At 34.7% G+C, this 20,915-nt stretch overlaps 1 protein-coding gene and 2 long non-coding RNA genes across 6 annotated transcripts; all 3 read right to left on the bottom strand.

Annotated features, from left to right (window-relative positions):
* Nucleotides 1-11: 11 nt before the first annotated feature.
* On the bottom strand, nt 12-5,656 carry FMN/FHY (riboflavin kinase/FMN hydrolase). 4 transcript variants are annotated; one of them, XM_085704256.1, is made up of 10 exons: nt 5,501-5,656; nt 4,144-4,405; nt 2,930-3,060; nt 2,752-2,821; nt 2,581-2,646; nt 1,149-1,303; nt 953-1,048; nt 562-713; nt 394-477; nt 12-306 (listed from the first exon to the last, which is right to left on the bottom strand). In XM_085704256.1, exons 2-10 carry the CDS (start codon nt 4,395-4,397, stop codon nt 178-180), a joined length of 1,137 nt encoding a protein of 378 aa, XP_085560382.1. In that variant the 5' UTR covers nt 4,398-4,405; nt 5,501-5,656; the 3' UTR covers nt 12-177. The 4 variants fall into 4 exon arrangements, with proteins under 4 accessions (XP_085560382.1, XP_085560384.1, XP_085560381.1 ...); XM_085704258.1 differs by having other exon boundaries at nt 12-303; XM_085704255.1 differs by lacking the exon at nt 5,501-5,656 and adding an exon at nt 4,492-4,562.
* Nucleotides 5,657-8,474: 2,818 nt separating this feature from the next.
* On the bottom strand, nt 8,475-9,219 carry LOC146932448 (uncharacterized). Its single transcript, XR_015008396.1, has 2 exons — nt 8,974-9,219; nt 8,475-8,843 (listed from the first exon to the last, which is right to left on the bottom strand). It is a non-coding gene; the product is annotated as an uncharacterized LOC146932448 (long non-coding RNA).
* Nucleotides 9,220-13,737: 4,518 nt separating this feature from the next.
* LOC146932447 (uncharacterized) lies at nt 13,738-14,355 on the bottom strand. Its single transcript, XR_015008395.1, has 2 exons — nt 14,204-14,355; nt 13,738-14,045 (listed from the first exon to the last, which is right to left on the bottom strand). It is a non-coding gene; the product is annotated as an uncharacterized LOC146932447 (long non-coding RNA).
* Nucleotides 14,356-20,915: the final 6,560 nt, after the last annotated feature.

Raw genomic sequence — 20,915 nt, 5'->3', positions numbered from 1 at the left:
GCAGTCAGATATTAAAAGTGAAATAATGGCCTTTTTCATTACTATCTATGCATGTTACACATCAAATTGTGTTATGGTGCGTGGTGATTAAGAACCACAGGGAATAATACAACAAAGCTGTTTTTGGCACTAGTACAAATGCTGAGGTTTCTTTGAAAGAACCTAATAAAATCAGTACTATGAGCTTCTCAAATATGAATCATCCTTATGACTTGAATACATAGGAAGCTCAAGAGCGCTCTCCGCAACTCTACGGTCTTCATGAATCTTAGCAATCAAGCTTTCAAGGGTTGGAAAATTGACCTGCTATGCAGAGTGCCCAATTTTAGAGAAACTCAAAAGATGAAGAACATGACAGGCATGATTTAGAAATAATGTAGGCTGCAGCCATACCTCAGGACGTATGTAACCAACTATAACCAGCTTCAGTTCTTCCCCATAGAAATCCTCAGTGAATTCATGAAGCAACCATGGTTCCTACAGAGAGAAAAATAAATATAGATTATATGAAAATTCTGAGGTAAAATAGTTATAGCCAGAGGTTTAAAATAAACAACTTACTATAGTCTTTTCTTTGTTGTTGAAATATGGATTCCAACCAATGCTCATCACCATTTTAAAAATACCTCTTCCTGATAATCCAGCCCAACCAAAATAAACTCCTGCAGGATGCTCTGCAAGGAGATCTGAATAGTCCTTTGTTGACAAATTAGCTGAAAAAATAGTGCACCGAGCCTTAGTATATAAATAGACCTAAAACTGTTTAAGATTGCATAATTCTCATATATTTGGGGGAAAATTCCAAAATCAGGATCTCAAGCTTATAAAACAAGCAACCACTAAATAGAATTGGGATAACCTCAGGGCATCATTATGAATTACCCATATTTTGCTTCTCTCTACGTTTCAGCTTCATACCAGCACAAGAAATAAGTGAAAACTGAAAACAAACCTGTAGGAATCCCGAGAACTTTCGAGCCACGACCAAATCCCTTGATGACAGGACCACCAATATACCAAGGATCTACAGGCAAAGTTCTCTCCACCCCTGCAATAAATCATAATGCTAGTTCAAATGTAAATACCGTACATACCAATAAAGGAAATGCAGAGACACAAAGTGTTATCTCAAGGTATTTAGGATTTACAATCTGCAAATGGTGGTAGACCCCACTTTTCAAGTTGCAAATCAAGTAGGGAATTTATCACCTCATCTGCTGCAGTAAAGAGATGAGACTGTTTCGGGAGTGATGGTACAGCAACCACTTCCATCTCAGCAGCCTTACCTGCAGTAACACCGGGTCTGAAGTAGCCAAGTAGATATTTTTTAGAAAAAAATGTGGCAAATATGCAGTCTAACATATTTTCAACATAGAAATCACTGTTGAGTGCAGACCATAACAAAAGGGGAGGATTCAGCCAAAAAGTAATACGGATTGAACAGAGACTATTTTGTCTGTCCAATTATAAGAAGATATGCACAACTTGAGAGTGCTAGAGAAATCCTTTTAAATTAAGTAAAAAATTTAATCAAATTCCATAAACCATGTTTGAAGTATCAAAGGGTAGACTCATAGGATACAGAAGAACAGTTCTTTTGCAGATAGTTGTAACTGGACAAGACCTAAATTAATTGGAAACCATGAAGACGTCACAAAAAGAAGTTTAAATCATAATAACAGAGAGCATTCAACCTGAGCACACATACAATAAATAGGTTATGAAAGATTTTCATTAAAAAAGTATTATATGGATTCTCTTAAACTTCAATTACAAGTCTCAATTCACCCAAAACACCCGCTTTCTCTGTTAATCAATCACACATAAACTGCACCTGAATAAGCACTCATCAAATACAAAAGATGCAATTTAATATGTTTCCTTCCTCAAAAACAAGCCATCATCCTTACAAGTTAAAAATGAGTAAGTTCTGTCTGCCCAAGCTATCAACATAACAACAGTCCTCAGCCATTAGATTTATTTCATAGCTGAACATCAAATTATAAACTTAAATGGGATCGCTAAAAAAGTCCAGACAGAATCACTGGAGGGGGTGTAGGATGTTTAACGGTTGTCCAATAATATTTAGAATATTTTCTTTTTTATATGAAGAGGCAAAAGAAAGAAAAGATGTCTGTGTAATAATTACAAGGATGGGATCAATTGACATCAGGTTTCAAATTTTCTGACACCAAATCCTATCCCTCCATTTTCTTTAATCTAAAGGCTATAACCAATTTAATCAAATAGCATGTGACCTACTATGTCTCTCCTTCAGAGTCTCTCACTATCTCTTTCTTGGTACCCCTATGCCAATTCAACAAAAATAAGCTACCCTGTAAGCCACCAGATTAAGCACAAATAAGCAAGCGTGATTTGGTCTTAAAAGCTGACTTTAATAATCTAGTGCCATTTGACCCTATCCCATATTACAAATATAATTAAGGGAAAATTCAACAATTTTAAAGAACTTTCTTTTTGAAGTGTAACGATAGGATTAAATTTTCAAGAGAAGGTTTAACCATCAAAGAAGACTTGAAGCCGGCACATAAATCAGAGTTAGAATAGAAGGACACTCACAGAGAGTCTTCGATGACAAGACAGCTGGAAGGCTCAATCCTTAACCTCCTAGCAGCTTCAAAGAATCTGACGCCATAAATCACAATTTTTCAGAAGAAAATTATATTACTTGTATAGTAGACAAGTAACCCTCAATAATCAAGGATAAACAAAATGTATTTTGCATCTCACATGTCAGGGGAAGGTTTTCCTGTTCGAACTTCGTCTCCCCCAATTATGACAGAGAAAGAATCTTTCCATCCTGCATAGAAAAAGAATATAAATTAAGAAAATAGCTCATACTTTCATTATCACAAACAATGCAAAAAAGGAGTCCAAGAAGCGTAAGGTTTCTGAAATAAATCAATACCATCATGAAAGGATATTTTGGCATCGATGCTTTCCCTTGGAGAGTTTGATGCCAAGGCCATTGGAACTCCATTGCTCTTCAAATGTTTAATCAACCGATTGGCACCAGGAAGTGCTTTAATATTGCACCACCTAACATGAGAATCAAGCTAAAACTTCTGAGAAAAATTCCTTCATAACTTTGAAGTACAAGTTCAATTGGATTGACCAACCAAGTAACTGCGTTTACAGGAGCTTTATAAAACAAATTGCATATACAATACAAAACATATGATACACAAAGGTTTCCAATTGAACAAAGATCATATCGGATCATGAACTAATTGACTCGGGACAAATTTTCTAGATGTAGGCTACATATCTGTTAATGAATTTCCCAAGGAAAAGAGGATTGGATATGGTTGCTATAAAATGATGGATTCACTTTATACGAAAAAGTGAGCATTTATAGCCAGTACTTAAAAAAATCAACAATTCAGATTGTAATCATATTCTGATGTATAAGTGTATAACTGTTACAAACTTTGAATCAGCATTCAGCGATGTTATTTAGAAATAACAATTTATTGCAATCGGAGTAATGAACAAAAAGTTAAGTACGTTGTTTACAACAATATTGGTCTGGCAAACCCATACAACATCAACCCCCCAGAGTTATACGTCTAAAAAGGAAGTATCCTCTAATCAAATAAAACATAAAAATCATTTATGCACAGTGCATACAGCCCTGAAATGCCCCAACGAATAGCCTATTCAACTAAGATCACAAGAGCTAACCAACTCAAAAATTAGAAAACAAGGTAATGGAATATCATCCTACGAAAACAATGACAGACTATGAAGTTATTTAAATTTGAACATCTGTTTTTTTAATCAATGACTATGATAATAATTCCTCACATTTTTTCTCTTAAGTAAATCTTGCAATGGTGAATCTAGTGTGACCCTAGGCCCCTAAGATATTAGCAGCATAATATTTACAAAACAAACTCCAAGAGTGCATTTTTATAACACTAGTTTTTGTTTTACAAGAATGACACAAGCAATACACAGACACTCCTCGATGTGTATTGAATACCGAAACATATAATTACATTGAATTATATCATTTTCTCAAATATTATCGAACGTGTCAGTCTGTGCTTCATAGGACACAAGTCAACATTTAAAATAAGGAGTAAGAAAGTAATATAAGAGTTAAGAAATAGTAATTACTGATCGGAGAATTGCGGCGAAAGCTCGGAAACAAATTCAATTGGGGAGCAAGGAAGTCCATAATCTTCAACAACAGCAGAAGCAGCTTCAAGCGGTGTTTTCCCAACAATTTTAAGGGTTTCTCTTCCATCCCATTCTTTTCCATACTTTCCTAACGAAACCTTCAAAACGTTGCAAACTATGCCATCTGTGTTGAGCAACGTGCCATCCAAATCAAGGATAACACATTTAATCAATTTTCTTGCAACAGACATTTTCTAATCTGCAATGAAAATTGAATGAAAAATTTAGATGATTGTTGTTGGAATTGAAGAAAGGGGAACGTACTATGAAGAGTGTTGGTTCAACCTTTGGAGTTGTTTCATAGACAGGGTAAAGAAAAGATGAAGTATTTGCCCAATCATGAATTGAATTGGACTAGATGGTATTGGTAGAGTGGTAAGTTTTGGTACGTAATTTTCAAGGATTTGTTTGTTTTTTTCCTGGCGTTGGATTCATCGCACGGCTGAAATATAAAAACACAACAGAGTAAGAATTGACTTAACATTTTCCTTACCTTAATACCAAAATTGCCCTTCCTTTATAAATTTTCTAAAAACTATTCATTGTCGCACTCTTCATACACCCTCCGGTCACTAATATAAGCAAAAAACTACATTTTAAGTTCATTCATTTATTGATGTATGTGGTCTATAATAAAGACCATGTGCATCATTAAATGAATGAATCTAAAATGTTGATTTTTGCTTATAATAGTGACCGGAGGGTGTATAAACTAGCAATCTGAATTGTTCACTTTTTTTTTTTTTAATCGGCAAAATTTATACTCGACAAGTTGTACTAAAATCAGTACCCATGCCGTATATAGGCGGAACACCGAAAATACAAAAAGCGAGCCGCCACCACTGCTAATCCTATATACTGAGAGTGAAAAGGCCAGCAATTACCATGACAGTTAAGGCACTACTGAGACATTTAAACACTACCTAGCATACCTTTGCTTCAACATCAGCTCCCTCTATAAAACTATAAAGCGCCTGTTTCCCAAACAGCCACATAACATAATATTAGAAAAAAAAGCTACTGTTCGAAATAAGCCTCTAAAATAACAAGGCATGCCAGCACCTACTGCCATCGCAGAACAACACCAAAACCAACGAAATAAACTTGAACTAATTTCCAAAATCTGAATTGACGTGTTCCACGTGAAATTAGTTCAAGTTTGCCTCTGCACTCACAAAACCAACGATGTAGAAATTGGAAAACGCAGAAACACACAGCAATGGTAAACAATCAAAATCATGAATTGAAATGAGAGAAGAAACCCATAAATGAATCAAGAACCCAATTTTCTAACCTTGCTTGTTTCAAAATTGCTTTGAAATCTTGCAATCTTGCTGTTAAATGTGGTGAGAAAAACTGCTTTTGGAAAGAAGAGATAACAATGAAGAAAAGGATTTTCTGTTGGAAGAAGAGAGAACAATTCCAAAGGTTTTGGGTGAAATTGGGAATTAAATTTTATTTAAGGGTGTTTTTGTCATTTATGGGTGTAACCAGTACTCCCACTCCGGTCTCAAATGTAAGAAACAAAAAAAAATGCACACATGTTAAGAAAGTGGATTGACCACATTTAAGTCATTATAATAAGTACTCCCTCCGGTCACTATTATAAGCAAAAGTTAACTTTTTAGATTCATTCAATAAATGATGTATGTGGTCTATATAGACCACATACATCGTTTATTGAATGAACCTAAAAAGTGAACTTTTGCTTATGGGGACGGGTAAAACTCTATTTTTTATAAAATATTTAAAAAATGAATTTTTTTTTATTTTTTTCATAGCAACAAAAAACAATAATTATATAAATAATTAAAGATCTAATAAACTTTTTTCAAAAGAGCAAAATAATTATAATAAATATGTTTCTAAAGAGTAATAATATATTAAAATAGGTTGATGCTTATGGAAATAAGATTATAAAATTTAATATATTAAACTGGGTGCGGGCGGGTATAAGCATCCCCCGCCCCTGTACTAAAAACATAAATTTCCCCCACACCCTCTCCCGCACCCAGATAAATCGGCTTTCCCTGGTTAAATTCGGGGCAGGGCGGTTTTGTTGCCATGCTAATGAGGAGGATGGAAAATAAAGAAAAATTAGCCGATATCTGATTGTGAAAAGATTGAAAAAGAGAACGCGTGATTGTGAGAAAGGGTTTATTCAATTTATTTTTAATTACCCCAAAACAATGTCATTTCGGATTGTAGTAAAAAAAGTTCAATTTTTTAGTGATGTCGGATCTATTCTCGGCTCACGTGAAGTTCTGCCCCTAAGGTATTGTTTGGATCTACTGCAAGGCATAAGGAAAGATACATCAAGGAAAGAAAGCACGAATTTCAATATCCTTTCCCTCCTTTGGATCCAAAGAATAGTAGCAGGGAAAGAACAAATTGGGTGTGGGGCCCACACAAAAACTTTCCCCTCTATAATGGACAGAAAGTAGGATGAAAGCTACAAATTTTTTGTTGTTCCTATTTTATCCTTGCTGACATCATTCTTTTATATATTATATATAAGGGTATTTGTGACATTCAATAAAAAACACATCATTCTTTCCTTTCACTTTATTTTCACTTTCACTCATACCAAACAATCAAAAAATCATCTTACTTTCCACTCTCTTACCACTCACTTTCATTACTTAAACATTCTTTCCTTTCAGCATCCAAACAAAGCATACGTATGGAGTTGGATGTTTTTGTGAACTTCTAAACTAAAAAAAATATGTAGATGAAAAGCAAAGTGGAACGGTTTATGCATAAACTACGAAAATAATTTTATTGATTGTATGTGTTAAATGAAATGTACAAGTGCGATATTTAGACGTAAACATCCATCCTGCTGGCCAAAACATTGTGGTCTACGAAATATAGCCTTGCTCGATTGTACTTGTGGGTAATGTGTGCTTCTCCTCGTTGCTAGGAGTATGGCACCCGACGTTTGCCTGACCTCCCCTCCTTTGCGGCATTTCATGTTTCTTTTATCCACGTGGGCATCCTCTTAGTAAAGTGTCTCGGTGCAAATAGTCACACCACTTAGTGGCGCAATAAGCATGGAATACATGTAATATGTCAAACTGTCAAGTTCCACAAAACTTTGGCTCATTCTAACACACTCAAGACCTTCATAGGTCTTTGAGGACTTAAGAAAGATTCAACTATCTCGTATTCGATTAACTTACATTCGTCTTACCTTCATTCGACTATAGAGAATATATATAGTTGAACCCAAATTCAGTTGTGTGTCGTTATCGACTAACATCTTAATTCTTTTTAGTGTAAACTATATCATTAAGAATTATATGTAAAGTTTCATTTATATATAATAAATGGCTAAATATGCTTATTTAATTACTCGTAGTGAAGTGCTAAAACATGGTTTTTAGTATCGGTTGCAAAGAACTGTGTTAGAAGATTAAATGATGATCAAATAGTAACTAGTATAACAGAAGATTAAATGAACACGAAAATAAAAGATAATGGAACAATCGATCTTTGTTAACGCAGTTCGACCAGTGAGGCATACCTTTGCAACTATAGAGCAGCTATAGCTTTGATAAAATTAAGGTTTTAATGTTACAAGTAATATATATAGTACTACCCTCATCTTGCATTCTTCATTGTCTTATATATATATATGACTGATGCACACGACAATTGCTTTCATGTTAGAGGGGTTGTTATGGCTACCCCAAAGAGAGAGAAAAATTATTGAATGAGTATGTATATATTTTTATATTAAGCTACCCCTAATAATATATATTTAGCTACCCCAAGTTTGATTTTAGATGAAATGATTTTTTTTCCCTGACTTTACTTACTTTTTAATCGAACTCCGAATTACTTGATTCTGTCTTCTAAGAATCGAAGGGTAAAAAAATATACATATTCTTTCATTGATAATGAAAATATGACGACAACAACAATAATCTATAACTTTCTCAAAAAAAAAAAAATCTATCACTATTGGCCCAAACAGAATTTATTAACCCTTTATTATAACAAACTCATTATTAACACTTTGAATTTTTTTCTTTACGGCTAAAAAAAAGTAATTAGTAAATTATAACCATTTATAATTCATTCTTGTTGCTTTAAGTGTATTTTATAAAGTACATTTTACATACGTAATAATCATTGTGAATTTTTTTTATTGGTTAAATTTAATTTTAGTTTCAAAAAAATATTTTATTTTTCTTTATATTGTGGTCACCTCATAAAAATATTTGCTAGTTTCGCCATTGGATACACAACAAAGTCGTCAAATGCATGGTAATGCAAAATACACTTAACTAACATATCGGCGTAATTTCACTACCTTCATTCATTAGAACATGAGTTTACATGTCACTATCTGATAGATAACAATGATATCAAGCATGGAGAAAGGTTGGTTTAATTTCTCCTTATTGTACATTTATTTCGATTAGACTTGCATCTAATTAGCTTTGATAGCGAGTAAACTCAATTCACTTCACCCTCAACACATACCCATTGGCCCACAAAGACACCAACGCAGTTAATGTTAGGATTGATCTCAAGGAAGTGAGCTTCAAGTAGGTTGAACTTCTGAACGATGCTGGAACAAGTTTCAGCTTCTGCCACAGCATGAATTGTGTCACATGTTGGGACTGCAACTGCAAAATTAAAATTAAAGTTAGATAGGGTTTACTATTATTTATAGTCATCATTTAGCCATTCAAAGCTTCTTATTTTCAAAGTATGCATTATCTCTTAGCTTGCTTTGAATTTCAACTGCAGATTTACCTGTTGGTGTTGGTCGACTTTCAACGACAAACATCATAAGGAGAATAAGTGAAAAAATTAGAGCAAAGCAGATGTTAGTTGACTTAGCCATTCTTCTTGTTCCAAACCTTTTTAACTAATTTTGGTTCTATTGCTGTGAGTTGTGTTTTTTAGACCGTCGGGCTTCAGTTTATATAGGATCTATGAACCCAATATGACTATAGACACTATAGTTTTCGATATCATATGGCGTTAGATTTTAAGAAGAATGCCGTCTCTAAGCAGCATATACATGTTTATTTATTTATTTTACAAAAGCAGCATATACATAATGCCTTGGATATATTTTTGTTCGTTAGATTAGATATATATTATGAATTTATATGGTGTTTAATGTTAGCCGCAGCACGCATCTTATAATTATTATTATTTCTGATTTTATTTCTTAATATAGTAGTCTTTATTAAAAAAAAAAAATGTCTTGTCCCATACGATAATGCTTCTTCATTTAATTATCGTTCCTGTATATCTTGTGACTCTACATTGCACAAGAATCGACTCTGATAACCTTTTGTATATTAATTATTCTAGATAAATATTTCAATACGATATGCATATATAACTGAGAACGGTGGACAAATTTTCACAGTGAATAGTGAGAAGAACAAAATTAAACATTTAAATAAGTGAGAAATGGTAACAATTAGAGAAAACAAAATTAAAACAAGTTTAAGAAGTGCTATGTTGAAATCTGATTATGTCTAATATGCTTAAGTTACCAAGTGATGTTTGGAGATGCTGCAACGTCTAAGTGTAGAACATAATGTTGATAAATAGAATGGTATTAAGATTTTTGATGAATCATTGTCGGCTCTGTTTGGTAAAATTAGCTGATAGCTGATAAGCTAGCTGATAGCTTTTAGCTGATAAGCTAGCTGATAGCTTTTAGCTGATAAGCTAGTTGAAGTGTTTGGTAAAATTAGCTGATAGCTTTTGCTTTGAATAATAAGGGTAAATATGGAAGAAAAAATGAGAAGCTAAAAGCTATAAGCTCAAAAGCTACTTGAAGTAGCTTCTGAAAAATAGCTTATAAGCTCCTGAAATAAGCTATAAGCTCGTTGTACCAAACAGAGCTAAAGTGTTACCATACAGAGCTTTTTTTGTCAAATGAGCTTATAAGCTAAAAGCTAAGAGCTAAAAGCTCTTTTTTTGGGTTTACCAAACAGAGCCGAACATGTTTTTTTTTTTTTTTTGAATGGCAAAATATTATATAAATATATATATATATATATATATATATATATATATATATATATATATATATATATATGTGTGTGGTTTTGTTACAAGCCACCCTTTGGTGGTGTCTTTTAACAAGTCACACCTTAAGGTGTGATTTTCACTTTTTAGTTATAACTTTGCTAAAAGACACCTTCATAAAAGGTGTCTTCTATCATAACCCATATATATATATATATATATATATATATATATATATATATATAAGGGGATTAAATCCCAAGTATTACACCAAAAAGAGAAAATAAAAACACTAAAACCCCCCAAAGAAAAACCACCAGCATCCACAAAATGCCGAAACCCCTAACAATAGCTCCTCAAGGAACTAACACCGCCAACAGTGATCAATAAGGCACCCGAAGTGATTATGCTTCAAACGTTCAGCTTCAACCACCACTCAAGTTCCAGTCTAACGGAGGAGACATCACAACAGCTTTAAAGAACCTGACCTCGAATCAAAAGCGATCAGCCCACAAGACTCCCAACACAAGTCAAAAAAGCACCCCTAAACTCACGAACCACCAAAGCAGACACCTTAGCCTGTCTAAAACCTCGACCCACCGATAACCCGATGCCAAAATCCAAAGACAGAGAAAAGGCGGAACAATACCGCAAAGCGAACCAACTCGAACACAATGAATCAAAAGAAGCCACCAAAACAACCTGCATCACCGCCACCTGAATAGATTGGCACACACCCCAACCCTCGGCTAGACAAACACAAGCCACCACGATACTTACGACGACAACGATCCGGGAGTTGCGAAGGAGGATTAATCGTGAAGGACCCACACCCGCCGGCAACTGAGCAGTCAGGACGGCTAAAGGTTCAGCAAACGACTACTCCGTCAACACGAAGCATCTGCACACCTAGCTCTTTCGAGCAACAACAGCCAAGCAACCAAATCCTAATCCAAGTGCAGGAGGCCTCCAGCGACAAGGCTCCGAAGGAACAAAACGGCACAACGACAAACACAGAAACCGACCCTAAGCAGAAAGTGAACCACCAAAAAGCTGAGGGAGATCTAGAAAGCCTCGACCCTAGACCCTTGACAGGACACAACACCAAAAACACAAACACAACAAAACAAACACAGACGGAACAAAAAGACAACTGAATAGAGTGCCGCCAAGAGGCTGAGGGAGAACTAAACAGCCTCGACCCTAGACCCGAGACAGAACCCAACACCTAAAGCGTAAACACAACAAAACAAATACAAACAAAACAGAAAAAAATAAAAACAGAGCTGTGAACCACCAAAGGGTTGAGGGAGAACTAAAATAGCCTCGACCCTAGTCCCTTGACAGAACACCACCCTAACACACAACCACTAGACAACAAACAGACAGGCAGGAAGCTGGATACAACACAAACGACTAACACCGAGGACGCACCAACAAACACGAACAAGACCAATAACCTGAAGAAAAAAAAAACGCCCTGAACCGCGGCGACGCCGACAACCATGACGCACATATAAGACCACCAGAGGGAACCGGACACCACCCACCAGACACGGAGAACAACCACCACGGAAACCACAACAACGACCGGAACACGCAACCACCACTGCTAACCGGCACAACGACCCACCGGAACCCACCTTGCCACAACAGATCCGCATACCGCAACAGAGGAGGTGGACGGGAAGAGGAGAGCAGAGACAACTGTGATGACAGAAGAAGGACGTCGGACGGTGGTGCGGAGCCTCCTAAAGCCACCAGCGCAAGCTCACGGTGAAACTCCCGAGCAGATCTGATGCCGGCGACGCCTGTTAAAACCACCCACGGTGTTTGCGACCCCGTCAGGGAAGAATGGTGGTGCAGCCATGAAGGCCGTCGCACCACCACACGCCGGAGCTACATGGTGACGGAACTAGCTTTGGATATGGAGGGAGGTGGAAAAGGGTACGGCGGTGGTGTTTAGATGCAGAAGGAGGTATAGTGTTTTTTTTGTCATAACATGTATTTTCGTGTTTTAAAAAGTCGTTATGTCATTTTATTTTAGGATTTTTAGAGTATTCTAGTGAGTTACTGATAGTTGGTGAAGGAGCCTGTGTTATTTTGAATTAAGTCATTGTATTTCTTGTATTTCTCGAACCACACAACCATATAGGATGTCATAGTCTTTTTGGTACATACCAGTGGGTTGATCTGATCATGAAATATCTTGTGGATGTTACGGAGGTATAAAGACCGGTCAAAGTGAAGAGATAAAGTCCAAACAACTTGAGTAAATTTGATAAGTGACCGATTGAGACCGTCTTAAAAACAGGTAAGGAACTTGACCCTAACCGCGACCTGCCGGTAGAACCAAAGTTATCAAAAAAAAGTGCGACCCTAACCGCGACCTGCTGGTAGAACCAACACAGTAAAAGTTCTTGACCCAAGAACAAAGGAAAAGTTCTCACAATAGTGAAAGCTCAAATTGATTAATCTTCAAAATTGTGATTTAAGAAGTACATGAGCTTCTTATTTATAGCCTAAGCTTGGAATACCAGAGATAAATTCCCTAGAAAATAGACGCTAACATGATTCAAATTCTCACTATCCACTATAATGACTAAGAGCACTACTTTGAAGCATTTAGAGAGGCTAAGAGAATACAAGAGATCATCTAAAAATCCACCCCAAAATAGAAACGAAAATTACATATTAAAATGAATAAATATGGACTTTTAATGGTTGTTTTATTTAGCACTAATCAGCCTACTAAAGCTTCTTATCATGTGAATTTCTTATAAGTTTTCCTTCCACATACTTAGTGAACTCTTGATCTCATCAAAATTTTATCCCAAGTCTCATTCAGATGTGAAATGTTATTTTTCCATGTGAAGAGTGAAGACATCAAGTGAAGACGCATGCGCCTCGAGTGTGAAGACTGTGCGTGACACACGTGTATGTGTTCGTGGTGCACGTACCGATAGTTCAAAACATGCCAAGCCAACTTAAGTGGCACATGTGGCGTGCAAGAGTTCCGAATTTTGACGATCCAGGTGAATAAAGTGTGATCCCAACGCCTTAAAGTGATGATTTTCAACTATTGGCAATAAGATTGAAAACTTGTGTAACTCTTTAACCTTTTGTTTATGTCTTTTGCTACAATTATGAGTAGTTAAACTTATTACTTTATTATGCTTAATATTTTTTAATGCCTGATAAATTCTGAATTAATTATGTGTTATAATCTGCTATCAACACTAGATTTTGTAACCGAAGCTAGATCTGGTGTTCACTAGTTAATTTATCTAGACATAGTTAGTGTGGTTGATAGTTTAACGTTCAATAAAGCTTATGTTTTCACCAAAAACATTAGGGTTCTATTTTAGATAGACGGGACCTTGAACCAAGAAATCGGTCTATTTTGTTAAATTGCCGTGAACATAAAAATCAAATTGTTATTGTTTAAGACCTTGAATTACCACCCATGACATAGAGGGGATTTGGACAATCATAATCGACTGCTATCAGCAAAGATAAGTGGTGTATGTAATTTCATTCACATTCATTCATTAGAAACATATTACATATCATATAGATAAGTATGGAGAAAGGTTGGTTTCTCCTTATTGCACATATATTCCATAGACTTATTAGTTAAGTTTGATAGCAGGGTACAACTCAATTCACTTCACCCTCAACACACACCCATTGGCCCACAAAGATACCAACGCAGTTAATGTTAGGATTGATCTCAAGGAAGTGAGCTTCAAGTAGGTTGAACTTCTGAAAGATGCTGGAGCAAGTTTCAGCTTCTGCCACAGCATGAATTGTGTCACATCTTGGGACTGCAACTGCAAAATTAAAATTAAAGTTAGATAGTGATTTACCATCATAAAATTTAATTGTAATTTATTTATAGTCATTTGGCCATTCAATTCAAAATTATATATATATTTTTTCAAAGCATGCATTATCTCTAGCTTGTTTTGAAATTCAATTCCAGAATTACCTGTAGGTGTTGGTCGACTTTCAGCGATAAACATCATAATGAGAATAAGAGCAAAAATTAGAGCAAAGCTGATTTTAGTAAACTTGGCCATTCTTCTCAATTCTTCCAAACCCTTTTAATTAATTAATTATGGTTTTAATGTTGAGTTGTGTTTTTTAGACTTTTGGACTTCAGTTTATATAGAAGCTAGGAACCCAATATGACTATAGACACTAGTTTTTTGAGATACTATGGCGTTGGATTTAAGAAGAATGCCGGCTCTAGGGCAGCATATATTGGACACATTTTTGGCATTGCATTGGATATATTACGAGATTATATGATGTTTACTGTTAGCCGCATCTCGCATCTTATCTTATTGCTATATCAATGTGTTATGTCATGTACGATGATGCTTCTATATTCCTCTCTTTGTATATCTTGTGACCGTATATTGCACAAGAAATCGACTATGAGAACCTTCTGTGTATATATATATTGAGTATTACTTTTTCCACCTACAGGTTTCTCGCGCGCCCTGCGTTTTTTCCAAAAATGCCCTTGAGGTTTTCGGATTTTATAATCCGGAATGGTGTTTTCCTTTGTTATAGGGTGAAAAATGGAGTTACGGATTTTTACGGATTTTGTAATCCGGAAACTTCAAAAATATGGCGTGTTACATGATGTTTCCGGATTACATAATCGAGAAACCCCATAAACACCTTTTTTTTTCCTTCAAAAAAAGGTAAAACAGTTGGGATTATTTAATCCGAACTGTATCAGCACAAATCTTAAACATGTTTGTAACATGTATAACCATTTTAGGGATAACATTAATCTTCCTAACTCTTAGTCAAAAATCGGGTTTTCGGGCTACTTGATCGGATTGCTTTGAAACTTCCCCAAAAAATCAGAAAAAATTCAAGGACCATGACTCCCAAAGAAATGACTTCTTACGGGACTCCGCCCCTCAAAATCCAAAATTTCATCGTTTAGACCCATTTTTCATTTTTTTTAATTATTCATATTCTCAGAAAAATCCGAAAAAATTTGCACTAGTTTTATTTGATTTTTAGAATTTTTTGGTGGTATTTTTATATTTTTATGATTTTATTTGATACGTTTATAGCATTTTTTTTACTTAGTTTTTTGTTGTTTTTAAAAGCAAAAACATTCATGTGAAAAATGCCACAAAGTTATTTAATGAGTTCAATTTATATATTATATAATGAGTCTGTTGATATCCATTTACATCTCTATACTCATGGCGCGATTCAAGCTATGAAAAATGCCACAAAGTTGATATGCAGAAGAGAGCTCCGACGCAATTTACAATCAAAACCCACAACTAAATCAAACATTTAAATTAGTGAGAAGAATCAGGGTAGCAATAACATTCATGTGACATGAGAAAAATAAATAAATCAAATTTAGGAAATACTAGGTTGAAATCCGATTGGACGTGATAGTTGGATTATGATTCCTTTGATAAGCCTAAGTTATCAAGTAATGTTTGGAGATGTTGTAGCATCCAAGTGCAGAACAAAATTTCATGTTTTTGTCAGTTGCGTTGATAAATAGAATGACATTAATATTCTGTTATATCTAAACTTTCATTGATTCTATCATATTTCATTCACCATATGGCTTTAAGCGTTATGTTAAGTACCTAGGTGGCTAGGTTAGTTAATGTGTCTATTAAAAGAACTGGTGTTTAAACCAAGTTGATCAGTTTTTTTTTTTTTTTTGAGTCAAAAAAAAAAAAAGTTGATCAGTTTTTAGAATAAACATTTAACATGAACATACAAGGGCAGAAAATGCTAAACATCCATACACATCACTTTTAACAAAACTACTTCATATCAAATTTCACATGATCCAACACAAGTGTTTTAGCTCGCAGTGAGCAAGACAGAAACCACACACAAGGAACAAAGATACAATTACAAATCCATTACAATTGAAGGGGGTGAATTAAAATCAACCTAGTTTTTCTGGAGGTGACACAACCCCTTTAGCTCCCATTTTCCCAAAATGTAAAGATGAAAATAAATGAAATAAAAGTTTTACAAAGATGGGTCAACCGTATCATGATCCTATAAAGGCAAAAAGAGACCAATGAATAAGAAATATTCTTCCTCCTAGGCAATCAGTTACAACAAAGGGACCACGCTATTTGTTCTTTAACGCCAGTGTCCTTATATCAATTTTTCCAGGGTTAGCTCATCTCGACTATAGTGGCAGTCCATGTATGGCATACACCCTTTGACACCCTCACATAATAGCGGCGGTCACATATGTTATAACATTGCACAAGCCACAAGACCTTGGAGCACTTGGCTTTCTTAGGATTTTCTCAACTTGTCTAGTGCTGCAGTAGATGTTGCATTTCGGCACTTAGCTAGGAAGATTAAATAAATCTTATTTCTAAGATAGTAAGAGTTATCAATTTGGCAAAGCGTAGGAACCATAAATACATGTTACTAAATGTCGATTTTGAGAATGCTAGTGACATAGCAAAATGAGGGTTTTTGGAAACTATGATTGGGAGGGTGGGATTTTCAAATAGATATTGACTAGTTTGGATGAAGGCTTGCACATTTACTAGTTCCATGTCAATGTTGGTTAATGACATTCTTACAAAGGATTTTCAAGTTGGTAAAAGATTGCGGTAAGAAGATTCATTATCTCATTTTCTATTTTTGATATCAACTCAAGTATTAGAGGGTCTAGTGCGCAAGACGGTTGATAGTGGTAGTTATTCGAATACTTGAATTTTTAGATGATACATTGTTTGGTTGAAGTTGTTTGTAGTTTGTTGTTAGTCTCACATCGCTTACGTTCCCAAACTGTTGAGTGTATAAATATGATTGAGTACCATCATCCTTTGAGCTAACTTTTGAGATGAGATCCAAGCTTATTTAACATGGTATCAGAGCCGGGTTAAGGATTGCGATGTGAGAATTGTACTCAGGCCCACGCTAGGCGTGAGGGTGGGTGTTGAAGTTGTTTGTAGTCCCACATCGCTCAAGTTTCCAGGAGTCGGATTAAGAATTGTGATGTGGGAATTTGACCCAGACTCACGCAAGGTGTGAAGATGTGGATTCGGGTTTGAAGGTTCAACCCATGAAGCTTCAAAACGGTGTTGCGAAGTTTTGAACTTATTTCGGGTTTGAAGGTTCACTCCAAGAGCAAGCTTTATGACACCAGTTTCGAAGATATATTTTTGGGAGTTACTATCCTCTCCATTTATAATTTTCTCTATTTTTTCTATTTGAAGAGATAAAAACACAAACAAGTTTGAAAAAAAGTATAATATAATTAATGATGGTGGATCTCACTTAGTGGTAGAACTCACTTAATGGTAGGATCCACTATTTATTTTTTGTGTTTATCTCTCTCCAAATTACATAATCCATTTATTTTGACAAATGAAGTAGATTTTTGCTCTTTTTTTGGATGCGACTTATAATTTTTTTGTGTTGAAGCGTTCATTCCACCACTTTTATTTTTTAATTTTGGTGTGCGGGTGGGAGCTAATCCAAGGAGTTCAACATTGAAGTCTATTGGGGATTCAATGATGAGTATATTGTCAATTTGGAATGGACATCATTTAGCGGCGGGGCTAAAAAAATTCGGGTTGACCACTAAAATAAACTATAATATATAAATTCAATTTAAGTTGTAATAAGTATTAAACACAAAGTTGAAATGACGGAGTTTGACTAAAAAGTCAGGGTGAAAACTTTTAAAAAATGACTTGCATATTTTACAACTGCTATAAATTATGATTTTTTTTTATACCACAACTGTTAACTGAGAGAATTTTCAGTAAACAGAATAATATAAATGAGGTTTTGAAACCTCTGTAAATTAAAAGGTGTATAAACCTCCGCTAATCAGGTATAAGCATGACAAAATCACATGTCACTTTTAAAAGTTACACATTAAAAATAGAGATAGGTAAATTGTGAGGTCGTAATCTTTTTTTTTTTCTTTTGGAGACTAAAATCAGATTGAACTAATATTACATGGATGAAAAAGCTATTAACCATTTATTAATTTGTTGTAAGAAAAACAACATTTATTTATTTATTTCATTACTTTCTTACACTGTACTTGTCACTTTAATTTGTGATTAATTGATCGTATAAAATGATTAATTGTGGAGAAAATTTTGATTTTTCTCATTGTACAATTTTTCAATAGAGCTTGTATTTTTGTTAGATTGTTGGCACATCTCTCAAATTACCTGCCATTCACACACACCCATTGACCCACAAAGATGCCCGAACAGTTGATATTGGGATTTAGCCTCAAGAACAGAGGCTGTTCTATTGCAAACTTTTGAATAATGCTAAAACAAGTTTCCCCACCTTGCACACCATGAATTGCGCTACATATTGGAAATCCAGCTGCAAAGTTTATAAAGTATAAGATTAAGATATTGGTTTATTGGCTAATTAACTATCATTTTTCATACATAAAAAATGTAAGTTTCATGATGGAATTTTTTTAGGCAAACATCTATAATCAGCACCTTTTTTCAAACTACTACACTACACTCCTCATAATCAATCAATAGACAACAATTACAAACTCACAAAAAATGAGCAATTACAAACTATGCGTATTTATTCTAAACAATTATCACTTCCCGGCATATATATCAGCGTGTAAGCTATCTAGCATTTAGTTAGTTATATATAACCTATAAGAAATTTCTCTTATCTTGTTTCTTATATAGGCAGTTGAAATAAACTATAATTCAAGGAAAATTCTATGGTGAAGTCATGAGAATGACTTTTCTGATGAAGTTAACACTATAACATAAAAAATGTAGTGAGTAACACGTCACTGTTTGTACAATTACATCAAAAGTTCAGTCCTCATAGTATCATCAATTCATCAGATTAACAGGACTACACTTAATCTAATTTTATCCTACCTTGTTTTAAGCGTAACACCCCACAAAGTGTAACACTTAAGACTATCACATAATATCATCAACTTTGTTTGCATGTTAAAGATTTCAACGATAAAATAGTACCTGTAAGTCCAAGATGTTGCAAGCATTACTAGATGAATTACTATTGATCATTAATCAGTAATCAACAATTTTAAAAATGAATTTAAAAATGAATCAAACATTAAGATCAAAATTAACTTTTTCAAAAAAGTCAGTTTGTAGAAGCTCCCTAATTTCAATTAAGATTATGTTACAAAGTGTAGTTATAATGATCAAGTTATAATCATCAAGTTAGTGACATTTTCACAATGAATCAAATTATTTAAGGTTTGGAAAGACAAACATAGCTCTCTAACTCTAACTATCTCTCCATGAAGTTCTCAGTTTCTTTGCGTTATACTATATTGCTAATAGCACTCAACATATATTGTTGATTGTACCAAAAAAAAGAAGTTATTTGCGTGCTTACCGGTTGGTGTTGTACTAAACATCGTAATGAGAAGAAATGATAAAACCAGGGCAAAACTGCTATTACTAGACTTGGCCATTCTTCCTCTTCCAACTTCCTTTCAATTATTCGTCATCAATGTTATTGGGTGGGGGTACCTTAACCTTAGTATATACTAGTATATATGAAGAATTTATAGTTATAGTATATAGGAAGAATAATGTATGGAGACAATTTGGTACCGACGAATGGCATAGGATTTGAAGATGAAAGTTATTGGGTAGTATACTTTAAGTCTCAAGTGGCAACATATATTAATTGGATATTTTTTATGCATTGGTTGCTCCTCGATGCACTATATGGTGTTTGTTGCTAGCGATGGCATTTCTAAAATAATACGACAACGCCTGTTCCCTCCGATCTATTGTACAAGAACCAGACTTATAGGATAGGATGAGTAAATTATAGAGTCAATAGGCTAGTTAGTCTCTGAATTTGTTTGTATGGATCAATTTCATTTCTAATTTTTTCGAAATAATTAATAGGTCTTTGAATTTTACAAATGTCGATCAATTGAGGCCATCGTCAAGTTGGGTTGTTAACGATGATTACATGAGACGTTAACCGCTGACGTGGCTTGCCAAGTCCACATGTTCAGAGACTAATTTGACAGATAGGAAAAAAAACAGGGACGAAATTTACCAAATTAGAAGTTAAAAAAACTTATTGCTTCATAACCATTGTACAACGACTCTTTCTTCCCTAATTTTATATATCTGAAACCCTAATTTTTCAATCTTCCATTTACAATCTGAAATCCCCAAAATTTATTCAATAAAACTTGTTCAAATTGAATATGTAATGATGGGCGGTGGTCATATGACCAAACATAGCTCTCAAACTCGTGTTTCATCTTCAAGCTCCATGAATATGTAATGATGGGCGGTGGTCATATGACCAAACATAGCTCTCAAACTCGTGTTTCATCTTCAAGCTCCATGTTTGATAGTGATGTCAGAATGCTTGAATGTTATTGCCCCAAAATTTGTAATGTACGAAAACCCAGCTTGCCATTCGCCAAATGTTTGTTTAACAATAGATATGTCTTGTTTAATGTTATGCATTTTGGTTCTTGATTGATTTTGATTTCCCTTTGTATACGATGATGATGATAATTGCGAAGAAGTTGAAGAGTTAGGATACTTTAAACATAATGGAATTGGTGCTAGTCAGGAAAGAAATGCAAGATTGATGGAGAAGGTTGAGTCTATGGTTAAGGCTAAGGAAAGTGGCAATGAAGAGGCTTGGAGGAAAAA

This window comes from Medicago sativa, chromosome 4 (assembly GCF_051527215.1).
Source record: "Medicago sativa cultivar Bolivia chromosome 4, Bolivia_mono, whole genome shotgun sequence".
NCBI classification, from domain to species: domain Eukaryota; kingdom Viridiplantae; phylum Streptophyta; class Magnoliopsida; order Fabales; family Fabaceae; genus Medicago; species Medicago sativa.
The sequence above is the reverse complement of the archived record's forward strand: the minus strand, read 5'-3'. Positions and strand labels throughout refer to the sequence as shown.